The sequence below is a fragment of the Lemur catta genome, chromosome 17 (genome assembly GCF_020740605.2).
Source record: "Lemur catta isolate mLemCat1 chromosome 17, mLemCat1.pri, whole genome shotgun sequence".
Lineage (NCBI taxonomy): Eukaryota > Metazoa > Chordata > Mammalia > Primates > Lemuridae > Lemur > Lemur catta.
Genome location: NC_059144.1, coordinates 11,265,808 through 11,285,926, shown reverse-complemented (window position 1 = coordinate 11,285,926; position 20,119 = coordinate 11,265,808). Strand labels below are relative to the sequence as shown.

Genomic DNA, 20,119 nt, shown 5'->3' with positions numbered 1-20,119 from the left:
TTATCCTTTAAGTATATTGATTCAGTTTGCTAAAATTTTTATCAGAATTTTCCCATTAATCTTCACGAGGAATATTGATTTAGTTTTATTTTCTTGGAATGACTTTTGTTGTGAGAGAATATACCTTAGATAACTTGAATCCTAAATTTATTAAGACTTTTTTTAGCCCAGAATATGGTCTATATTGATAAATGTTCCTTGTGCACTTGAGAAGAATGCATGTTGTGCTGTTGTTGGGTACAGTATTCTATATATGTCAATTAGGTCAAATTGGACAGTAGTGTTCTTGTTTGCTTGTTTTTTTCACGATTACTGAAGTTGCTTTATTATTAAATTTTTTATTGTACTGTAAAGCTGTTGCTTTACTGTATAAAAATAGCACCAGCAAATGCAGTATACTGTAAAATTAAGATCTGATTTATATGCTCTTTAAATGGGATATTCAGGTATAGTATAAGAACCTTAAAATAGTATACTTACATTTCCCCCCTCAAAGTCTTTGTGCCATTATTGTCATATATTGCATTTTTACATATGTTATAAACCTCACACTATGTTGTTTTTATTGTTGTTTAAGAAGTCAATTATCTTTTAAAGAGATATGAGTATTAAAGACAAAATCTTACACATTTACCTATTTTGTTACTATTTTCAATACTCTTCATCCCTTTGTGTAGATCCAGATTTCCATCTGGTATCATTTTTCTTCTGCCTGAAAAACTTTAAACATTTCTTGTGATGTGGGTCTGCTAGTGATGTGTCCTTCCACCTTTTGTGTGTAGGCAAAAGTCTCTATTTCACCTTTATTTTTGAGTGAAAAATATTTACTGGGTATAAAATTCTAGGGTGGTAGTTTATTTTCTTCCAGTTCTTTAAAGATATGATTCCACTGTCTTCTTGCTTGCATTATTTCTAACAAGAAAGCTGCTGTTGTTCTTAATCATTTTTCCTTAGTTCTTCTGTTCCTAACTTGACTACTTCCCCCGCCCCCACTCCTGGCTTAAGATTTTCTCTTTATTACCGGTTTGTCACTATTTGATTATGATTGGCTTTTCTTGATGCTCTTGTGTTTGCTGAGCTTCTTGTATCTATGGGTTTACTGTTTTCATCAAATTCAGATTTTTTTCTGTCATTATTTCTTCAAATATTTTTTTCTGTCCCAACCTCTCTCTCTTTATATGAACTTCCACTACACATATATTAGTTCCTTAAAGTTGTCCCAAAGCTCACTGATATTGATACTGATTACTGACTTTTTTTTTTTGAGACAGAGTCTCACTCTGGTCACCTGGGCTAGAGTGCAGTGGCATCATCATAGCTCACTGCAACCTCAGACTCCTGGGCTCAAGTAATCCTCCTACCTCAACCTCCTCAGCAGCTGGGACTACAGGCGCATGCCACCATGCCTGGCTAATTTTTCTATTTTTGGTAGAGACGGAGTCTTGCTCTTGTGCAGGCTGGTCTCTAACTCCTGTTGACCTTTTTTAAAAAATTCTCACTTATTTTTGTTTCAAGTTTACTAATCCTTTCTTCTTCAATGTCTAACTGGTGGCTAATCCTTCCACTGTATTTTTCATTTCATGTATTGAAGTTTTTAATCTATAGAAGTTTGATTTGGGGCATTTTATAACTTCTATGTCTCTCCTTAACCTTTGGAACATATAGTTATAATAACTGTTTTAATTTTTAACCACTAATTCTAACATTTTTTTCATATCTGGGTTTGCTTCAATTGATTGATTTATCTCCATCTTATGTATCATATTAACATATTCCCAGTTTTCTGAGCACCAAGTAAGTTTACTGGATTCCAAACATTGTGAATTTTACCTAGTTGGGTGCCGGGTAATTTTGTTTTCCTACCAATAGTCTTAAACTTTTTCCTGGGCCTCCGTCAAGTTACTTGGAAACAGTTTGATCCTTTTGGTTCTTGCTCTAATGATCTGTTAAACAGAACTGGCAGTGCCCTATCTAGAGCTAATTATTCCCCACTACTGACAAAAAACTCATCTTTGCAGTCTCTCAATGTCTCCTGATTCATAAGATTTTCCAGTCTGGCTGGTGAGAACAGGTACTACTCCCAACCTTGTATAAACACTAGTCCCTGTTAACTCTAATCTTTCTGGGAAGGTTCTTTCCTCAGTCTGACCTTAGTTTCCTCACATACATGGTCTGAGCAGCACTCACTGGAATACTCAAGGGTGATCCTCTATTGATCAGTGATACTTCTCTCTGTACAGCTCTCTCCTTTATGGTACTCTGTCCTTCAAACTTCAGTGGTTTTAGTCTCCATGGACTTAAAAATCTGTCTCTTCCACTCAGGAAGTCTGTTGGTTCCTCCTGCCCTGTGTTATGGCCTGGAAACTCGCTTAAGGTAATAATAAGCTGGGGCAGTCATAGGATTCACTTAGCTTGTTTCCCATCTCTCAGGGATGACTGTTCTTTGTTACAGTGATGAGCAGTGTCTTGAAAACTGTTGTTTCATACATTTTAGCCACATTTTGGTTGTTCCAGGCAGGAGAGTAAATCCAGTTGCTGTTACTCCATATTAGCAGAAGCAGAAGTCCCTTACACTTTTGTTTTATTAATTCCATTCATCAGCTTCATTTCCCTCAATCTAATCCATGTCATACAATCTTCTTTAAAAGGTTCAGTTCTCTCATGAGTCCCCTCTTCTGGGATGTTTCCCATCCCCTTTCCACATACTTAATTGGAAACCTTTCCTCTTCCCGCCATGCCATAACCTCTTGAAGGCTAAGGCTGTGTTTTTGTCTCCTGGGTACCCTCAGCACCTAGCAGAGTGCTTGACCATCAGGAGCACCCAATCTCTGTGCAGAGAATAGATCAGCACTTGAAATGTTATAGATTGGGTCCTTTTTTGGTTTGGGGGATCAAAATGCATTTTTCCTTAGAGATAACATGAAAATCAGGGAGGATAATCCAAGTGGCCTAGTGCTAAGACTCAGGTCCTCCTTCCTTCCTCCTCTTCCATAGAATTTCTTTGCATGAGTTGATGGGTAAAGGGGAACATTGTTTTGTCCAAGAAAAGAAAAAAGAAAAAGAGAGAGGAGGACGCTGAAGGCCAGGAAGCAATGGCACTGCACTGTCACCATCCTGGGAAAGAGGAGGGGTTCTGGGCCCAGCTGGGTAGAAGAGTTGGTAGGACAGAGGCTGAAGGAGCTGTGCAGTGTGAAACACACCCTGAGATTCTGGCCACACACAGTGCTGATGTGGCACAAGGCTGACAACATTAACCTAGAAATGAGCCAATTTGTTTTCCCTACCCCTGCAGTACCCTCTTGGTGAGGTCTTCTGAAAAGGAGGGGACCTGAGTAGGCTTGCTCCTGAGGACACAAGGGACATACTGTGAGGCTCCATGGTAGTATGTGAAGACCCAGAGCCCAGAATATATGGGCACTTTTATATTATGGTGAACCCATGAGGGGTCAGAGGTTGGCAGAGATGGAAAGATGGCTGGATTCCTGGGCCCCTCCACCAAATCCCATCTACTCTATAACGTGGCTGATTCTAGACCCTTGGTGTGGGTGCATACCCCTTTTTAGGCTAGAGCAGCACTCTATTAGTGTCACACTGGTGACATGAGGGTACAGGAGAAGGCTCCTTCCGAGGCTAGGCAAGGACAACCAAGCACAGCTACTCTCCAGAGAGCTATAGTGGCATTTCTGTAGTCTGTAGGGCCCAGTCAGGGCAGGGGGGGAAATTTCGCTCCATTTGAATATGCAGATAGTGTGTGCATTTCTTCCGAAAGTCTGCATTTCCCTGTGAGCTTTAAATGAGCAGCTTTACCTGCTTCAGCCCTCTGAAGTCAGGGGGTGGGGAGGGAGGAAGGCTCTGAAGTCAGGGGGTGGGGAGGGAGGAAGGCAGAGAAGGGCTGACATTCCATTCTGATCTGCATTCTGGAGCGCCAGCAACGCTGTGATTTGTCTGTTACCAACACACAGGCCTCCATTGTACCCAGCCTGTGGTCTCCCCAACCTTAGTGCTAGCGAGAACTTCTCTGCATCAGGCATTAGAACATCTTGGTAGTGACCCCAGCAACAGGAACCCCTGGTGTCCCAGTAGCCCCTAGGCCCCTCCCTGCACCCTGGGCATGGGGGAATGTTCACCCTTACCTGGGTGCTTTCTGTGGCCTCTGGAGCGACAGGTTCCTGTGACTCCTCGACTGTTTTTTGCGAACTCTGGCTGCCACTCCTGAGCTTAGTGTCTGTGAGAGAAGGAACAGAATAAGGACAGAAAATAGATGATAAATACCTGCAGAACTGCAGGAAATTGGTCGGTATGATCCTGTGTTTTTAAACTACAGCATATCTGAAGAATTTTATTCCAGAGGGCAATACCTCGAGATGGGAAGAGCAGGGTATCTGCAGCCCACCCAATGCTGACACTGATACAGGGATCCTGGGCAAGTTCTTCCCTTGACCTCTCTGCATGAAGGAGATAAAAGACAGCTGCCCCCGGGGGGAGTTGTGGGAGGGGAACAGTGCATGATGGGTCTGGCCCAGGCCTGGCATGCAGGAGACCGTGGGACCTCTGCCAGTCACTGGGCAGTGGGATCCTTTGACAGTGCCCTCCCCCCGGAGTTTACAAACAATGGATTATCAATTCCTGGATGGCAGGCTTTGAAATGATCTTAAGACAAAAGGTGGAAAAGACCACAGTTGGCTACATCAGTGCCACCGAGTGCCAAGGGTTAGCACAAGGGCTGCTTGCTCTTTGTTTGGAAATACCGTAAACTTGTGGTCTGCCAGTGACCACGATGTTCACTTTTCTATTTTCTAAGCAAGAAGAACTGGAGCTAGGCACTCTTGTTTCAATACATTCTGGAAAGTCAATAATCAGGCTAGGCTTCATGTATTTAACCTGTAATAAAAAGTATAGTAGAACAAAAATTTCCCATTTTGTCTCCTCCTCCTCTTCCTCTTTCTCCTCCATCTGTCCCTCCCTCCCTCCTTCCTCCCTCTTTCTTTTTTCAAATCTTCCCATGCTGAAGGAGGGGAGAGGACATTGCAGGACATTGCTTGCTCTGCTGCCTCCACCAGTGCCCACTGCTGGGGAATTCTCAGCCATGACATCTGCTCTCAGCCCTCCTGCTTATCTCAGAGCAGCCCTGGGACGCTCTGTCCCACCTCAGCAGAGCTGCCACAGACACAGGAGGGACCCTGGGCCCACTGGAAGCTCCAGAGACACGCTGCTCCGCTGTCTTGTTTTTAACCATCACATCAGACACCGTAAGGCCAGGGGCAGCCCGGGGTCCTCTCTGCTTCCTCCTCTCCCACGGTGTCCTAGTGCCTGCCATGGCAACAGCCCCTGCAGATACCTCTTGACCCCAAATTACCAGATCACTATTGCCTCATATTTTCTTCTGGCCAAGATGTAGGTGAATGAAACAGAATGAAATTCTAAGAGACAAACTAGAGGCCCAGGGAGGTATAAAGCGCATAATCGGAGAGGTACAAAATGTTAAAGGTACAATGAGAGAGAATCACATCTCAGCTTAAAAGGTAGCTCTTTTGGCATGAAGAGAAAATGTCCTGAGAAGAGAAAGACAAAGCACTTAGAATCTCTCTTCTGAAGACGCTTTGAGGAAAATAAAAAGTAACACATCTCTAGCTCCTGAATATGTCTTGCACCCTGCAGAGTTTTCCAGGTAGACTATGTGGGGTTTCTAGCATTCTCATGATGACAAGAGCAGCATGCTTTTTAGGTTCATTGACCTTGTTGTTGAGATACAACACACATATGAAAAGTGTACAGCTCAGTGAATTTCTACATATGGTCACTCCTGTTTAAAAACCACTTAGATAAAAAAATAAAAATAAAAACCACTTAGATGAATATATAAAACATCTCCAGCACCAGCTTCCCTCATCTCCCTATCCAGTCGATATTCCTCTCAAAAGTATCCACCATTTTGACTTTTACTATCAATGATTAGCATTGCTCAGCAGCAAACTTGTGAATGAAGAAAACACTTATATCAACAACTCCCTGTTCTTAAGTTACAGTTTATTTTTTTAAAAGATACTAATTTCTTATTTTAAGTTTTAAATTTGAAGAACTAAAAAATGCAACTAAAAGAAGAGTGAACATTCACTGTGCATATATTTCTTTTATAATTAGGACAAAATTACTAAAAAGTAAAAAGTGTTAAAGATTGGATCAGATTTGTGATGAACTAATAACCCTGGTGACTTAACTGTTTGACAGTCTAATGTTCATGAGACAATTACCAACTACAATGACTAATTGCCTTGGCTAAACTGTCATGAGGTGTTGCAGTCTATTATTAAACAGCTGCCATTTTCGTCCCTAGAGGTGGCTGCATTTCAGAACTGGGCAAGGTGATGCTGTATCTCTCTTCCCAGTGTCTCTGGGGTTTTCTGAGCTTTAATTAGTTACTGTTCATAATGTACCCTGAGATCCTCAAATGTGAGATGCTATCCCAGGGAAAGCAGAGGCAGCGGTATTAGGTAACATACAACTAAAAATATGACTGAGGCTGAAAATTTAATTGTTATTTTATGGCTTATACCACCTAAGTGGCTTAGAAGTTATGAACTAGTGATTTACTCTATTGGGAGTGCAGGCACAATTTGCCAGGACTTTCTCTAAGTGAGACTGCTTATCTGCAGTGGGTTTACCATGCAGCTGTTAAAGCTAGAGCTACCTCCCTAGCACAGACGTCTCCAAGCACAGCATCTACTGTTGCATTCATTATTTTTCATAATTGTCCCTAAAGAGGCCTCCAAATTGCATACACTTTAGGTCCCACAATAGTTTGGATCTACCCTACTCCTTATCTAATAGAAATAATACATAGTGAATATAAAATAATACACCTTGAATGCTTTAGGAATAAATAATATATAATCTTATATTTTTCACATTTATTTTAAATATCCACCAAAAGTCTCAATAATATTTTGTGGGTAATGAAATCAACTGATTCTAAAAGAGTAAATATGGAGGCATAATGATTAAACAAAATTTTAAGAAAGAAGAACACAGAGTAGGCCAAATTCCTTACTGAATATGAAGACATATTATAAAGCCATGGTTATTAAAACAGTAGGTTATTAGGGTAAGAATAGAACAGGATAAAATTCAGAAATAGAGCCAGATAGTTATGAAATGTTGATATATGTTAAAGGTGGTATTTCAAATTAGTGGGGAAAAAATAAAATATTTGATAGTGTTATCTAACCATATGAGAAAAAATAAGTTTTGGCCTCTATTTCATACTACACACAAAAATCATTTGCAGGCCAGGAGCAGTGGCTCATGCCCATAATCCTAGCACTCTAGGAGGCTGAGGCAGGAGGACTACTTGAAGGTCAGGAATTCAAAACCAGCCTGAGCAAGAACGAGATCCCCACCTCTACAAAAAAGTAGAACAATTAGCCAGGCATGGTGGCACATGCCTGTAGTCCCAGCTACTCAGGAGGCTAAGGCAGGAGGATCATTTGAGCCCAGAAGTTTGAGGTTGAGTGAACTATCATGATGCCACTGCACTCCAGGCTTGGCAACACAGTGAGACTTTGTCTCAAAACAAACAAACAAAAAAAAAAAAAACGCATTAGATTATAGCCTGAAGATTTAAAAAACCCACTTTGAAATTACTAGAAGGAAAAATAGGCAAATATTTCTATGATATTGTAGGTGGGGGAAACCCTTCCTTAAAAATGCAGAAACTAGAAGTCATAAAAGAAAAATATTGACATATTTGAGCACACCAATATTTAAAAGTTCTGTCAAAAGTGCCCTGAAAATGTTTAAAAAAATAAGTAGATACATGAAGAAGATATTTGCAACAAATATAATAGGCCAATGATTGAATTCCAAGAAACAGAAACAACCCAATAGGCAAAGAAAATGAATTGACAGGAAATGTACGTGAACAATAAACATGAAAAGTGTTCAACCTCAATAGTATTTGGAGAATAGAGTTAAAACAATGGTATCTCTTTTCACACCTATCATATAGGACAAAGTTAAAACTTCTGACAACACTAAGTACTGGGGAAATAGGAAAGGCTCAGGAGGAAGGTTGCTGGTACAGCCATGTTTGGTGGCAATGTATCTCCAAGCCTACCAAGAATAATCCTGGGAATGTAGCCTGTAGAAACTCTTGCAAGGGGCCCAAGGAGACATGTACAAGGATGTTTATTGCAGCACTTGTTTGCAATAGCAAAATAATGGAAAAACCTAAATATCCATCCAAGGACAAATGTGGCACATTCCATGCAGTGCTATACAGAAGGTAAAACGAATGTCCTAGACCTATGCATATCAACATTATTAGATCTCAAAAAGCTGAAGAAGGAAATTTCTAACGATTGCATATTCATATGACACCATTTACATAAAAAACATTCCCTCAAAAAGGTAGTGTTTTTTCTATGAATACATGGACTTTATATAAAAGTGTAAAAAAAGAAGTCTGGAAGGATACATACTAAAGTTATAACAATAGCTATTTCTGGGGAGGTGAGGGAAAACCAGGATTGGAAGCTGATCACAAGGAACTCAGCTTTAACTTCATAATCCTAATATTTTTAAGGGAGGATAGTTTCAAATATTATATTACTAATGCAATTAAAATTCCAAAAAAGTTTAATTATAAATGTAAATTTCTATCTTCGAAATTTTATAAAATGGTCATTTTTGTTTAGTGTTTGAATATTATGGACAACTTCAGAAAAGACTGACTAATGAATTTAAGGCATTCAGTTTTAAGAGGAGGAGAAAGGAAAGATTAGAGATTCAAGTTAAATCACTCAATTCCAAGTTCAATGGAGGATGAGTAACAGACACTCTATTAGGTACCTAGAAGTTGCAGATCTTACTCTTAGAGGCTCCCAAGTGATCGGGCTACATGGGGGTACACACACACAGGCACACACACACACAGCCCTAACTATCATACTGTGTGAGAGTTGCTAGAACAGAGGTATGAACAAAACACACCAGTGTTCATTTACTTGTTCCTTCATTCATTTAAAAATATATATTTCATAACTACCATTTGTTAGATAAACATTGCTGGGGATTCAGCAAGTAACAAGACAGAAGAGGGCCTTGCACTGCTGAAGCAAGTTAGTAGGTATACAAGAAAATATGAATGAAATGTAGGAAATCAGATCTCAGGGCCTGCTTTAGACAGGGTGGTCAGAGAAGTCCTCCCTGACGTTTAAGCTGAGACCTGAATGACAAGAAGTAGCCTTGAGACAATAAAAGACAAAGGCAACAATGAGCACAGACAACTCTTTCAAGGAGCTTTACTGAAGAGTGAAGAAGTCCTTTTTCTTTGACATGTTCTTCTGCCTTGGTTGGCTTCCTTCTCTTTGGTCTTCTTTGTAATTGTGTTAGTTTCTGCGGCTGCTCTAACAAATTACCACTCACTTAGTGTCTTAAAACAACAGAAATCTATTCTCTTATTGTTCTGGAGGCCAGAAGTTAGAAATCAGTATCCCTGGGCTGAAATTAAGGTACCAGCAGGGCCATGCTCACTCCACAGGGTTCTGGGAGAGAATTCATTCCTTGTCTCTTCCAGCTTTTGTAGGCTTCAGCACTCCTTGACTTGTGGCTATATCACTCCAATCTCTGCTTCCATAATCACATTGCCTCTTCCTCTTCTGCCTGTGTAATCTCCCTCTGTCTCCCCCTTATATGGATGCCTGTGATAGCATTTAGGGCTCCTCAGATACCCCAGGATAATCTCCTCATCTCAAGATCCTTACTCACAAAGAGGGCAGAGCAATATGGTCAAATAGAAACCTCTAGTGATCTGTCTCTCCATGTGAACACCAAATTCCACAACTATCCACACAAGCAAGCACCTTCAGAAGAACCAAAAATTAGGTGAGTGATCATATTACCTGGTTTTACCATTGTATCAAGGAAAGAGGCACTGAAGAGGGCAGAAAAAACAATCTTGCATTGCCTATGCCACCCCTCCCCCAGCCCTTGGCAGTGCTGCACCAGCACCATGAGTGGAGAGAGAATCTGTGTGTGCAGGGGGAGGAAAAGTGAAGTGATTGTGGGACTTTACATTGAAACTCAGGGCCGTCCTGGTACAGGGGAACACAGCACAGGGCAGAATTCTGCTGGTGCCCATGGAGGGAGCATTTAGACCAGCCCAGCCAGAAATCTAATTTCTAGCTAGCCCCACCACCAACTGACAAAAAGCAGCCTGGGGCCTGTACTAAACTCATAAGGCAGTTGGTCCACAAAGACTGCAGTCCTTCGGTAATTCCTGTGGCTGTGCTGGTTTGGAGCCAGTGGACTTGGGGTACATGTGATCCAGTGAGACACCAGCGGTGGCAGCTAAGCCAGTGCCTGTGTCACCTTCCACCTCAATTACAGGCAGTGTGGCTCGGGAAGAGTCTTCTTCCACTTGGAAAAAGGAAAGGGGAGAGTTCAGAGGACTTTGTTTTGCAACTTAGGTACCAGCTCAGCCACAGTAAAATAAAGTACCAAGCAGATTCAGCAGACTCCTGAAGCACCTCAGGGTAGGCCTTAATTCTGGGACAGCATTTCTGGACCCAACCTGGGCCAGAAGGAAACATGCTGCCCTGAAGGGAAGGACCCAGTCCTGGCAGCATCCCGAGTGTCGATATGGCTGTAGTGACCAAAGACTTGGATCACAACAGTCGATTCCCTTTGAATATTTGGAAAGCCTTCTCAAGAAGGATGGGTTTAAATGAGCCCAGACTGTGAAGATTAAAATAAATACCTAACTATTCAATCTCTAGATATCAACAAACATACATAAGCATCAAGAACATCCAAGAAAATATGATCTCACCAAACAAACTATTAATAAATAAGATACCAGTAACCAATCCTGGAGTGATTGAGATATGTGAACTTTCGGACAAAGAATTCAAAATAGCTGTCCTGAAGAAAGTCAATGAACTTCAAGACAACACAGAGGAGGAATTTAGAAGCCTATGAAAGAAATTTAACAAAGAGATTGAAATAATTTTTAAAAATGAGCAGAAATTCTAGAGCTTAAGAATTCAACTGACAAACTGAGAAATGCATCAGAGTCTCTCAACAGCAGATTGACCAAGCAGAATAAAGAATTAGTGAGCATGAAGACAGCTTATTTGAAAATACATAGTAAGAAGAGAAAAATGAAGCATGCATATAAGGTCTAGAAAATGGCCTCAAAAGGGCAAATCTAAGCATTATTGGCCTTAAAGAGGAGGTAGAGTAAGATTGGTATAGAAATTTTATTAAAAGAAACAAGAACAAAGAACTTTGAGAACCTAGAAAAAGATATCAGTATTCAGGTACAAGAGGGTCATAGAACACCAAGCAGATTTAACCCAAACATTTAATAATCAAGCTCCCAAAGATCACAGATAAAGAAAGGGCCCTAAGGGAAGCAAAAAGAAAGAAAGGAAAAATAACATATAAAGGAGCTCCAATACATCTGGTAGAATAGTGGTCCCCAACCTTTTTGTCACCAGGGACCAGTGTCATGGAAGACAATTTTTCCATGGATTTATTCTGGAAATGTTCTATGTGTTGATAAAAAGAATGTACATTCTATAGCAGTTGGGTCAAATTTTCTGTAAATGTATGTTAGGTCTATTAGGTCTAGTGTGTAGTTTAACTTGGAGCTCAGGCAGTGATGGGAGTGATGGGGAACAGCTGTAAATACAGATGAAGCTTTGCTTGCTTGCCTGCCGCTCACCTCCTACTGGCCAACACTCCCCCAACGCCCTTCATCCCAGTTCCTAAGTTTCATGGAAGACAATTTTTCTACAGACAGTGGGGAAGGAGGGTGGCAGAGCTCTGTGTCCTGGTCCCTGACAGAATACAGACTGGTAACAGTCTACAGACTGGGAGTTGGGGACCACAATGGTAGAAGACTTCTCAGTAGAAACCTTATAAGCCAGGAGAGAGTGGCATGACATATTCAAAGTGCTGAAGGAGAAAAAACTTAATCCTAGAATATTATACCCTGCAAAAATAACCTTCAAATATAAAGGAGAAATAAACTTTGCTATACAAACAAAAGCTGAGTGATTTTATCAACACCAGACCTGCCCTACAGAAAATGGTAAAAGGAGTTCTTCAATCTGACCCAACTATATTTTGTCTACAAGAAATCTACTTCATTTATAAAGACACATATAGACTAAAAATAAAAGGATGAAAAAAGATATTCCATGAAATTAGAAACCAAAAAAGAGGAGGAGTAGCTATACTTCTATCAAATAAAATAGATTTCAAGACCAAAACTGTAAAAAGAGACAAAGAAAGTCATTGTATAATATAATGATAAAGAGATCAATTCATCAAGAGAATATAACAATTCTAAATATATGTGCACCCAACACTGGAGCACCCAGATGTATAAAGCAAATATTACCAGAGTTAACAGAGAGAAAGACCCAAATACAATAATCACTGGAAACCTCAACACCCCACTTTCAGAGTTGGACAGATCATCCAGACAGAAAAACAACAAAGAAATATCCAAGTTAAACTACACACTAGACCTAATAGGACTAACATACATTTACAAAAAATTTGACCCAACTGCTATAGAATGTATATTCTTTTTATCAACACATAGAACATTTCCAGAATAAACCACAGAAAAGTCTCAATAAATTCAAAAAAGTAGAAATTATATCAAATATCTTTTCTGACCACAATAGAATAAAACTAGAACTCAATAACTAGAGAAACCTCAGAAAATACAGAAACACATGGAAATCCAACAACATGCTCCTGACAACTAATGAGTCAATGATAAAATTAAGAAGGAAATTTTAAAATTCATTGAAACAAATGAAAATGAAAATACAACATACCAAAATCTATGGAACATAGCAAATGGCGTACTAAGAGGGAAGTTTATAATAATAAATGCCTAAATCAAAAAAGTAGAAAGATTTCAAATAAATAGCCTAATTGTATACCTTAATAGGGTACATAATAAGCAAGAATAAACCAAACTCAAATTTAGTAGAAGGAAAGAAATAATAAAGATCAGAGCAGAAGTAAATGAAATTGAAAAAGTACAGAAGATCAATGGAAAAAAAGTTGGTTTCTGAAAAGATAAATAAAATACACAAACTTTTAGTTAGACTAATTAAGAAAAAAAGAAAGAAGACCTAAATAAATAAAATCAGAAACAAAAAGAAGACCTAACAACTAAGGCCACAGAAATATAAAGAATCATTAGAGACTAAATAGGAACAACTGACCAACAAATTGGAAAATTTAGAAGACATGGATAAATTCCTGGATACACACAATCTATCAAGACTGAACCACAAAGAAAGAGAAAACTTCAAAAAACATACTGAGTAAAGAGTTTAAAGCTATAATAAAAAGTCTGTAATCAATGAAAAGCCCAGGCCTGATGGCTTTACTAATGAATTCTACCGAACATTTAAAGAAGAACTAATACCAATCCTACTCAAACTCTTTTAAAAAAACATCAAAGAGGAAGGAGTTCTTCCAAACTTGTTCTATGAGGCCAGCACTACCCAGATACCAAAACCAGACAAGGACACAACAAAGAAAGAAAACTACAGACCAATATCATTGATGAACATATTAATAGATACAAAAATCCTCAACAAAATACTAGCAAACAAAATACAACACCATATTAAAAATATCATTTACCAGCCAGATACAGCGGTGAACAGCTATAGTCTTAGTACTTGGGAGGCTGAGATAGGAGGATTGCTTGAGCCCAGAAGTTTGAGGCCATTCTGTACATATAGCAAGATCCCATCTCAAATATACAAGAAGAGCATTCACTATGCTCAAGTGGGATTCATCCCAGGGATGCAAGGATGGTTCAAACATATGGAAATCAATAAACATCATACAGCATATTAACAGAGCCAAGAAAAAAGCCACATGATCATTTCAATAGTAAAGGCCACATATGACAAACTCACAGTTACTATCACTGAATGAAAAAAATTAAAAGCCTTTCCTATAATATCCGGAACAAGACAAGGACACCCACTTTTACCACTTTTATTTGATATAATACTGGAAGTTCTGGCCAGAGCAATTAGGCAAGAGAAAGAAATGAGAGTCATCCAAATTGGCCTTGTTCACAGATATTAGAAAAACCTAAGATGCTATCAAAAAACTGTTAGAACTGAGAAACAAATTCGGTAAAGTTGCAGGATACAAAAACAATGTACAAAAATCAGTAGCACTTATATACGCCAATTGTGAACAATCTGAAAAAGAGATCAAGAAAGCAATCCCATTTGTTATAGCTACAAAAAATATAAAATACCTAGAAATCAATTTAACCAAAGAAGCGAAAAGTCTATATGAGGAAAACTATAAAAACACTGATGGAAAATTACACAAAAAAATGGAAAGATATTCCATGCTCATGGATTGGAAGAATTAATATTGTGAAAATGACAGTACTATCCAAAGAAATTTATAGATTTCTTTGCAATCTCTATCAAAACGCCAATGACATTCTTCACAGAAATAGAAAAAAACAATTCTAAAATTGATATGGAACCAAAATAGACCCTGAATAACCAAAGCAATTGTTAGTAAAAGGAATTAAGTTGGAGGTATCATACTACCTGACTTGAAATTATACTACAGACCTGCAGTAACCAAATCAGCATGGTACTGGCATAAAATCAGACACATATAAACCAATGGCACAGAGTAGAGAGCCCAGACATAAAACCATGCATTTACTGCCAGCTAATTTTTGACTAAGGCATCAAGAACATACAATGGGGAAAGGACAGTCTCTTCAATAATGGTGCTGGGAAAACCAGATAACCACATGCAGAAGAATGAAACTAGACCCCTATCTCTTGCCATATAAAAAATCCAAATCAAAATGGATAAAAAATTTAAATCTAAGACCTGAAATAATGAAACTACTAGAAGAAAACATTGAGGAAATGATCATGGACATGCGTCTGAACAAAGATTTTTTTGGGTAAGACTTCAAACGCACAGGCAAACAAAGCAAAAATAGACAATGGGATTTACATCAAGCTAAAAACTGTCCACACAGCAAAGGAAACAAGTCATGGATAGAACTGAAATAATTATGTTAAATTAAGTAAATCAAGCACAGAAAGACAAATATTACATGTTCTTATTCATATGTGGGAGCTAAAAATGTAGATCTCATGAAAATAGAGAGTAGATTGGTTACCAGAGGCCAGGAAGGCTAGTGGTCAGGGGGGCATGAAGAAAGGTTGATTAATGGGTACAAATATACAGTTTAATAAAAGATATAAACTTAGTGTTTGATCAGTTGGGTGACTATAGGTTACAATAATCTATTATATATTTTAAAATAGCTAGAAGAAAATAATTTGACTGTTTCTAGCATAAAGAAAAGACAAATATTTAAGGTGATAGATATCCCAATTATACTGTTTGATCTTTACAAATTATATGAATGTATCAAATGTACATGCACCCAGAGTATTTCTTTTCTATTCTTTGGAAATAATAAAACTAACTTTTAAAATAAACTAAGTAATAAACTTTCAATGTATAGAAGAGAGAATATGCCTCAGGAGGCTGAAGCAGGAGGATCGCTTGAGTTCAGGAGTTTGAGGTTGCAGTGGGTTATGATGATGCCATTGCACTCTAGCCTGGGTGGCAGAGTGAGACCCTGTCTCAAAAAAAAAAAAAAAAAAAGACCAGTAGAACTTTCCATACTTTCCCAGTGAGGTTGAAGGAGCTCAGGAAATTTCACCCCAAAATATGACTCGTTGGTATAAAGAGTATTTTGAATTAAAGGCCCTTAGAGATCAACAGGCCTTTGGAAGGGGCTTTCCCTCTATCTGCATAACCAGACAGACACATCAAAAGAACAACTGACTTCCCTTCCTGTCCCTCTTATTTCACTATATTGCAGGAAAGAAAATCAAGAATGCAACTAGACCTGGTTCCAAATAATTTTAAACATAATACCTGTTTCTTGGGCTAATTTACAAGTCAATCTGTTTCCCCCATCCATTCATGCCTCCTAGCAACCATTTATTGCCCCTAAACAGAATTATAATACCTATATTTCTCATCTCTTCCCTCCCCTCTAAAAGGAGGTATAAAAATATCTGGATCCCACTGGGATATTGGGTAATCACTCTGTGATTCAACCAGTGAACAGGATAAATAAACCTCTTCTTCTCATTTATCTGCCCTGTGAGTTGATCTCTCAGCAAACTTTCAGGCAAAAGGGGAAGTTTCTTCCCTCATCCCCACAAGGCCTTACCACTTCCCTTTTGTTAAGGTGGCATATACACATTTACCTCTGGCTATCCAATCAGTTGTTCACTACCGCAGCGTACTTCCACATACATAATAACAATTTGTTCTCCTGTTAATCTATTGTCAGTTAATTTGCAGGCCCCCTATCACTTGGACCTAAATTGGTAGAGGAAAAGTCTTTCGTCCCAACAAATGCTTTTATATTAAAACAAGAAAAAAAGAAAAGAAAATGAATTAATCAAGCAACTAGAAAAGAAAGAGCAAAACAAATTCAAAGAAATTAGGAGGAGGTCATAAGAACAAAAGCAGTTATTAATAAATTACAAAGAAACCCACAGACTTCATAGATTAACAGCTAGTTCTTTGAAAAGACCAAACAGGAAAATCTGATTTTAAAGAGAGGATAAAAAGCAAAGACAACATTAAGGAAAAGAAGGAAATATAATCACAGCTATAGAAGAGAAGAAAGTTTGGGTAAAGCTTCAGACTGAGCCCTTAGAAGCTGGGTCCACGCAGCTCCTGAGCATCCTAGTTAGAGGTAGCAAGGAAGCTGCCTCAGTGAAATCTATTTTGGTCTCAAAGTGAGTCAGGAACCATTTACTTGAAATGGACTATAGAGCAGCAGTTACCAGAGGCTGAAGCCAGCTCAAGCACAGAAGGACTGACTTACTGGGCAACCAAGAGCATTATTTACCCAAGTAGACCTCAACCTCAGCAAGGATCTGTGCTGGGCTGCTGGGCGGGGCAGAGCTGAAACTCCAAGAGGGAAATAAAGCAGGATCAGTTGATTACAAGTGAAAATCATAGTAGTCAATATAGAGGTCAGGAATAATGACATTATTATATATTTCTGCACAGACTGGGATAAGCTAAAATAATTTTAACTTTTACCTAAAAGAATCACTTTAATCAAGTGACCAAAGTGATACATATTATCGGTAACGAAATAGACTGAAAATGTGTCAAGCCAGATAGCATAGACTGAGAACCCAGAGTTCCATATGCATGACATGAATCTCATCTTCAAGAAACATCAAACACAAGGATAAATTAAAGTACATTCTACAAAACTATGGGCCTATAATTTTCAGAAGTGTCTAGGTCACGAACGTCAAGGAAAGACGAACTGTTAGGCACTGAAAGATAGTGTGACAACTAACTGTAGTTTGTTATTCTGGGCTGGATCAGTCTGCTATGAAGTACATCACTGGGACAAATGGAGAAACATAAAAGGGGTTTTTGGATTGAAGATTAAATGGTAGTAACATATTCATGTTAATTCTCTGATTTTGGTGGATGTTTGAGGTTATAAAGTAGAATATCCCTCTTTGTAGGAAATACACACTAAAGTATTCAGAGGTGATACAGCATCATGTTGGCAACTTCCTCTCAAATGGATCAAGAAGGAAAAAAAATGTACCTGCAATTTTTCTGTAAATTTAAGATTGTTTTCACATTTAAAAAAATGGAGGAAATAAAAGCATTGTCTTAGTGCCATTTCCACGACTCCATCCCTTTTGTCATTTTAATTCATTACCTCCCAGAATTCTTCATAACACATGTTTCGTAGGTAGTTCTATTCATACTTCAATTCATTTTGCATTGATTTTTTTTTTCACATAAGATTATATCTTGACCATTTCCCCTTGCTATTTTTAACCTTCTTGGTAAAGGCCGCTACTCATCTGTCCTAAGGATATTGACAAGTTTAGCCATCTCCCTCTTGTGGGAGATTAGGGGTTTTTAATTTGCTTGTTTATTTGAATATTTTTTGTTTGTTCATTTTTAGCATTAAGATTAAGCTTAGTGAATATTCTTGAATATGTAACTTTTCATATTAGCAATATTTTCTCAGGTTTGCTGTAGTTGGGGTCATGGAATATGAACACTTAGTGGGTTCTGGTAACTATGACTACATTTTATTTCAGAGTATTATATCAGTCAAACTTCAGAGCTGTCAGAAAATCTGAGGGCTCATAATGGTACTTTCCCCCCAGAACTAAGTATTTTAATTACAGCACATATTTACAATTCAGTAGGCAAAAGGAGGGGAAGAGATGTTGGGTTTTAATGTTCATTTCAGTTTTAGGGAAGCTGAATATTTCCCCACACTTATTATAAATACTATTTTTTATGTAGTTTTATGATTTGCTTATTTTTCTCTTTATTCTAGAATATTTCATGCAGATTTAAATCAGCATTCAATAAAAAAGACAGTCTTTTCCCACAGGGTTAGATATATACATATACACATATATCATGTATATATACATACACATACCTATATTTATACACAACTGTATGTAATGGTTTTTTAATTCATATACTAAATTAAGCTTTTCTAGAAAAATCTAATTTCCTAACATTGATTCAAAAGAATAGAAAATCTGAATCTATTCATAACCTTGAGAAGAAAAGGAAAGTTGTCAAAGATGTTTCCAAGGTGCCTCTTCCAGGTCTCTTGCATGGCAAGCCTATCTATCTGTCCCTGGAGGTCTCAAAACACCAAAAACCTGAGCAAAATGCAGTGGAGACAAGGCCTGTCACCAAGTAGCAAAATAACTGGCTTCATGTTGGGCTTTAGAATTAATAAATTTTCCTTTGTTTGCTGCCATGTGCAAAAACTGTAATTTTTTTAGTAATTGCTTCCTTAGTCACTTTGCTCAGATTAATTTTGGCTCATGATATTTTAAGAGTCGTCAAAATCCCTTTGTAAACAGAACTCACAGTGACCTCGGTGCAATGGGCACAGCCCACCGATGGGCTGATTTAATCAAGGGGGAATTCAGAGTATTCTCCGCAAGCAATTGATTTTCAAGAGAAAAGTCAGCAGGATCAAACAGCCAGTTGGGATGAAAATCCCTTGAATCACCCCTATCACTGTGTTTTCTAGTAACTAACTCCTGACTCCATATAGCGTAATAGCCAAATTACTATAATTATCCTGCAACACAAGTGGCATATCAACATTATTTTAAACATGGATTTTTTTTGCATAATCTTTCATTATTATCATTCAGTGTTCTATTTGGAAATGAAAAACAACAACAAACTGTGATCTACCCCCAAAAGGAAAAAGGTCACCAGCGAGAACAAATAAAAGGGTTATTTACATGTGAATATACTGAGATGTGTTTTACAGTCAAATACACCCTTGAAATTCATTAAATGCCTTCTCCCCTGCTTCATAAATATGGGCAAAAGAGACATCGCCTACTGAGAAAATAATCCCAGCACATAATGATCATAACGAATATAAATAAAGCCACTTTTCTTTCAAAGACCTCCAGGCCTATATAAAAATGCGTTTGTATTTCCAGCATTGTGAAATGAATCTGACTGTTGGCGAGAGAGGCTGACTCATACCACAGGTTGCTCCAGTGCTGAAGAGGAAAGCAGGAATGCAGATCCCAGTTATCTTGCTCTTTGCAAAATAACAGATTCTTAAGTATTTGCCATCTTTTGTTGCTGCTGTTGTTTTTGAAGACATTTGAAAGGGTTTAGAAACCAGCATTAGAATTAAGATAGAAAATTAGCAACAGGTTTTATTAAATAACCAGAAGGCTCACCAAGATGGCTTTTGAGACAGTGTCCCTGACAACAAGTTCTGTGTTTCAGGTCTGGGTCATATTCTACCTGGTATGCTACGAGTCCATGGGCTGTGCCCTGAGAACCCCTCCAACCGTGGAGACAACCTATTCAGCCTGGGCATAGGTCTGATGGGATTTACGTGTTTTATCAACATCTCTAGTAAAGCAATAGAATTTGCATAGTTAATCTAGAAAACCAAAGTTGGCAAGAGTAGCTAAAGCTTTAGAAGAATGAAATTCTGTTATTTTTC

At 38.3% G+C, this 20,119-nt stretch overlaps 1 protein-coding gene across 1 annotated transcript in view; it reads right to left on the bottom strand.

The window, feature by feature from the left end:
• The window catches only part of CFAP61 (cilia and flagella associated protein 61), a 253,590-nt gene that overhangs the window by 179,729 nt on the left and 53,742 nt on the right, over nucleotides 1–20,119 (bottom strand). Inside the window, exon 9 of the mRNA XM_045528893.1 lies at nucleotides 4,134–4,225. Within this exon, the coding sequence (XP_045384849.1) occupies nucleotides 4,134–4,225 (92 nt within the window). The remainder of the gene's footprint in view (nucleotides 1–4,133; nucleotides 4,226–20,119) is intronic.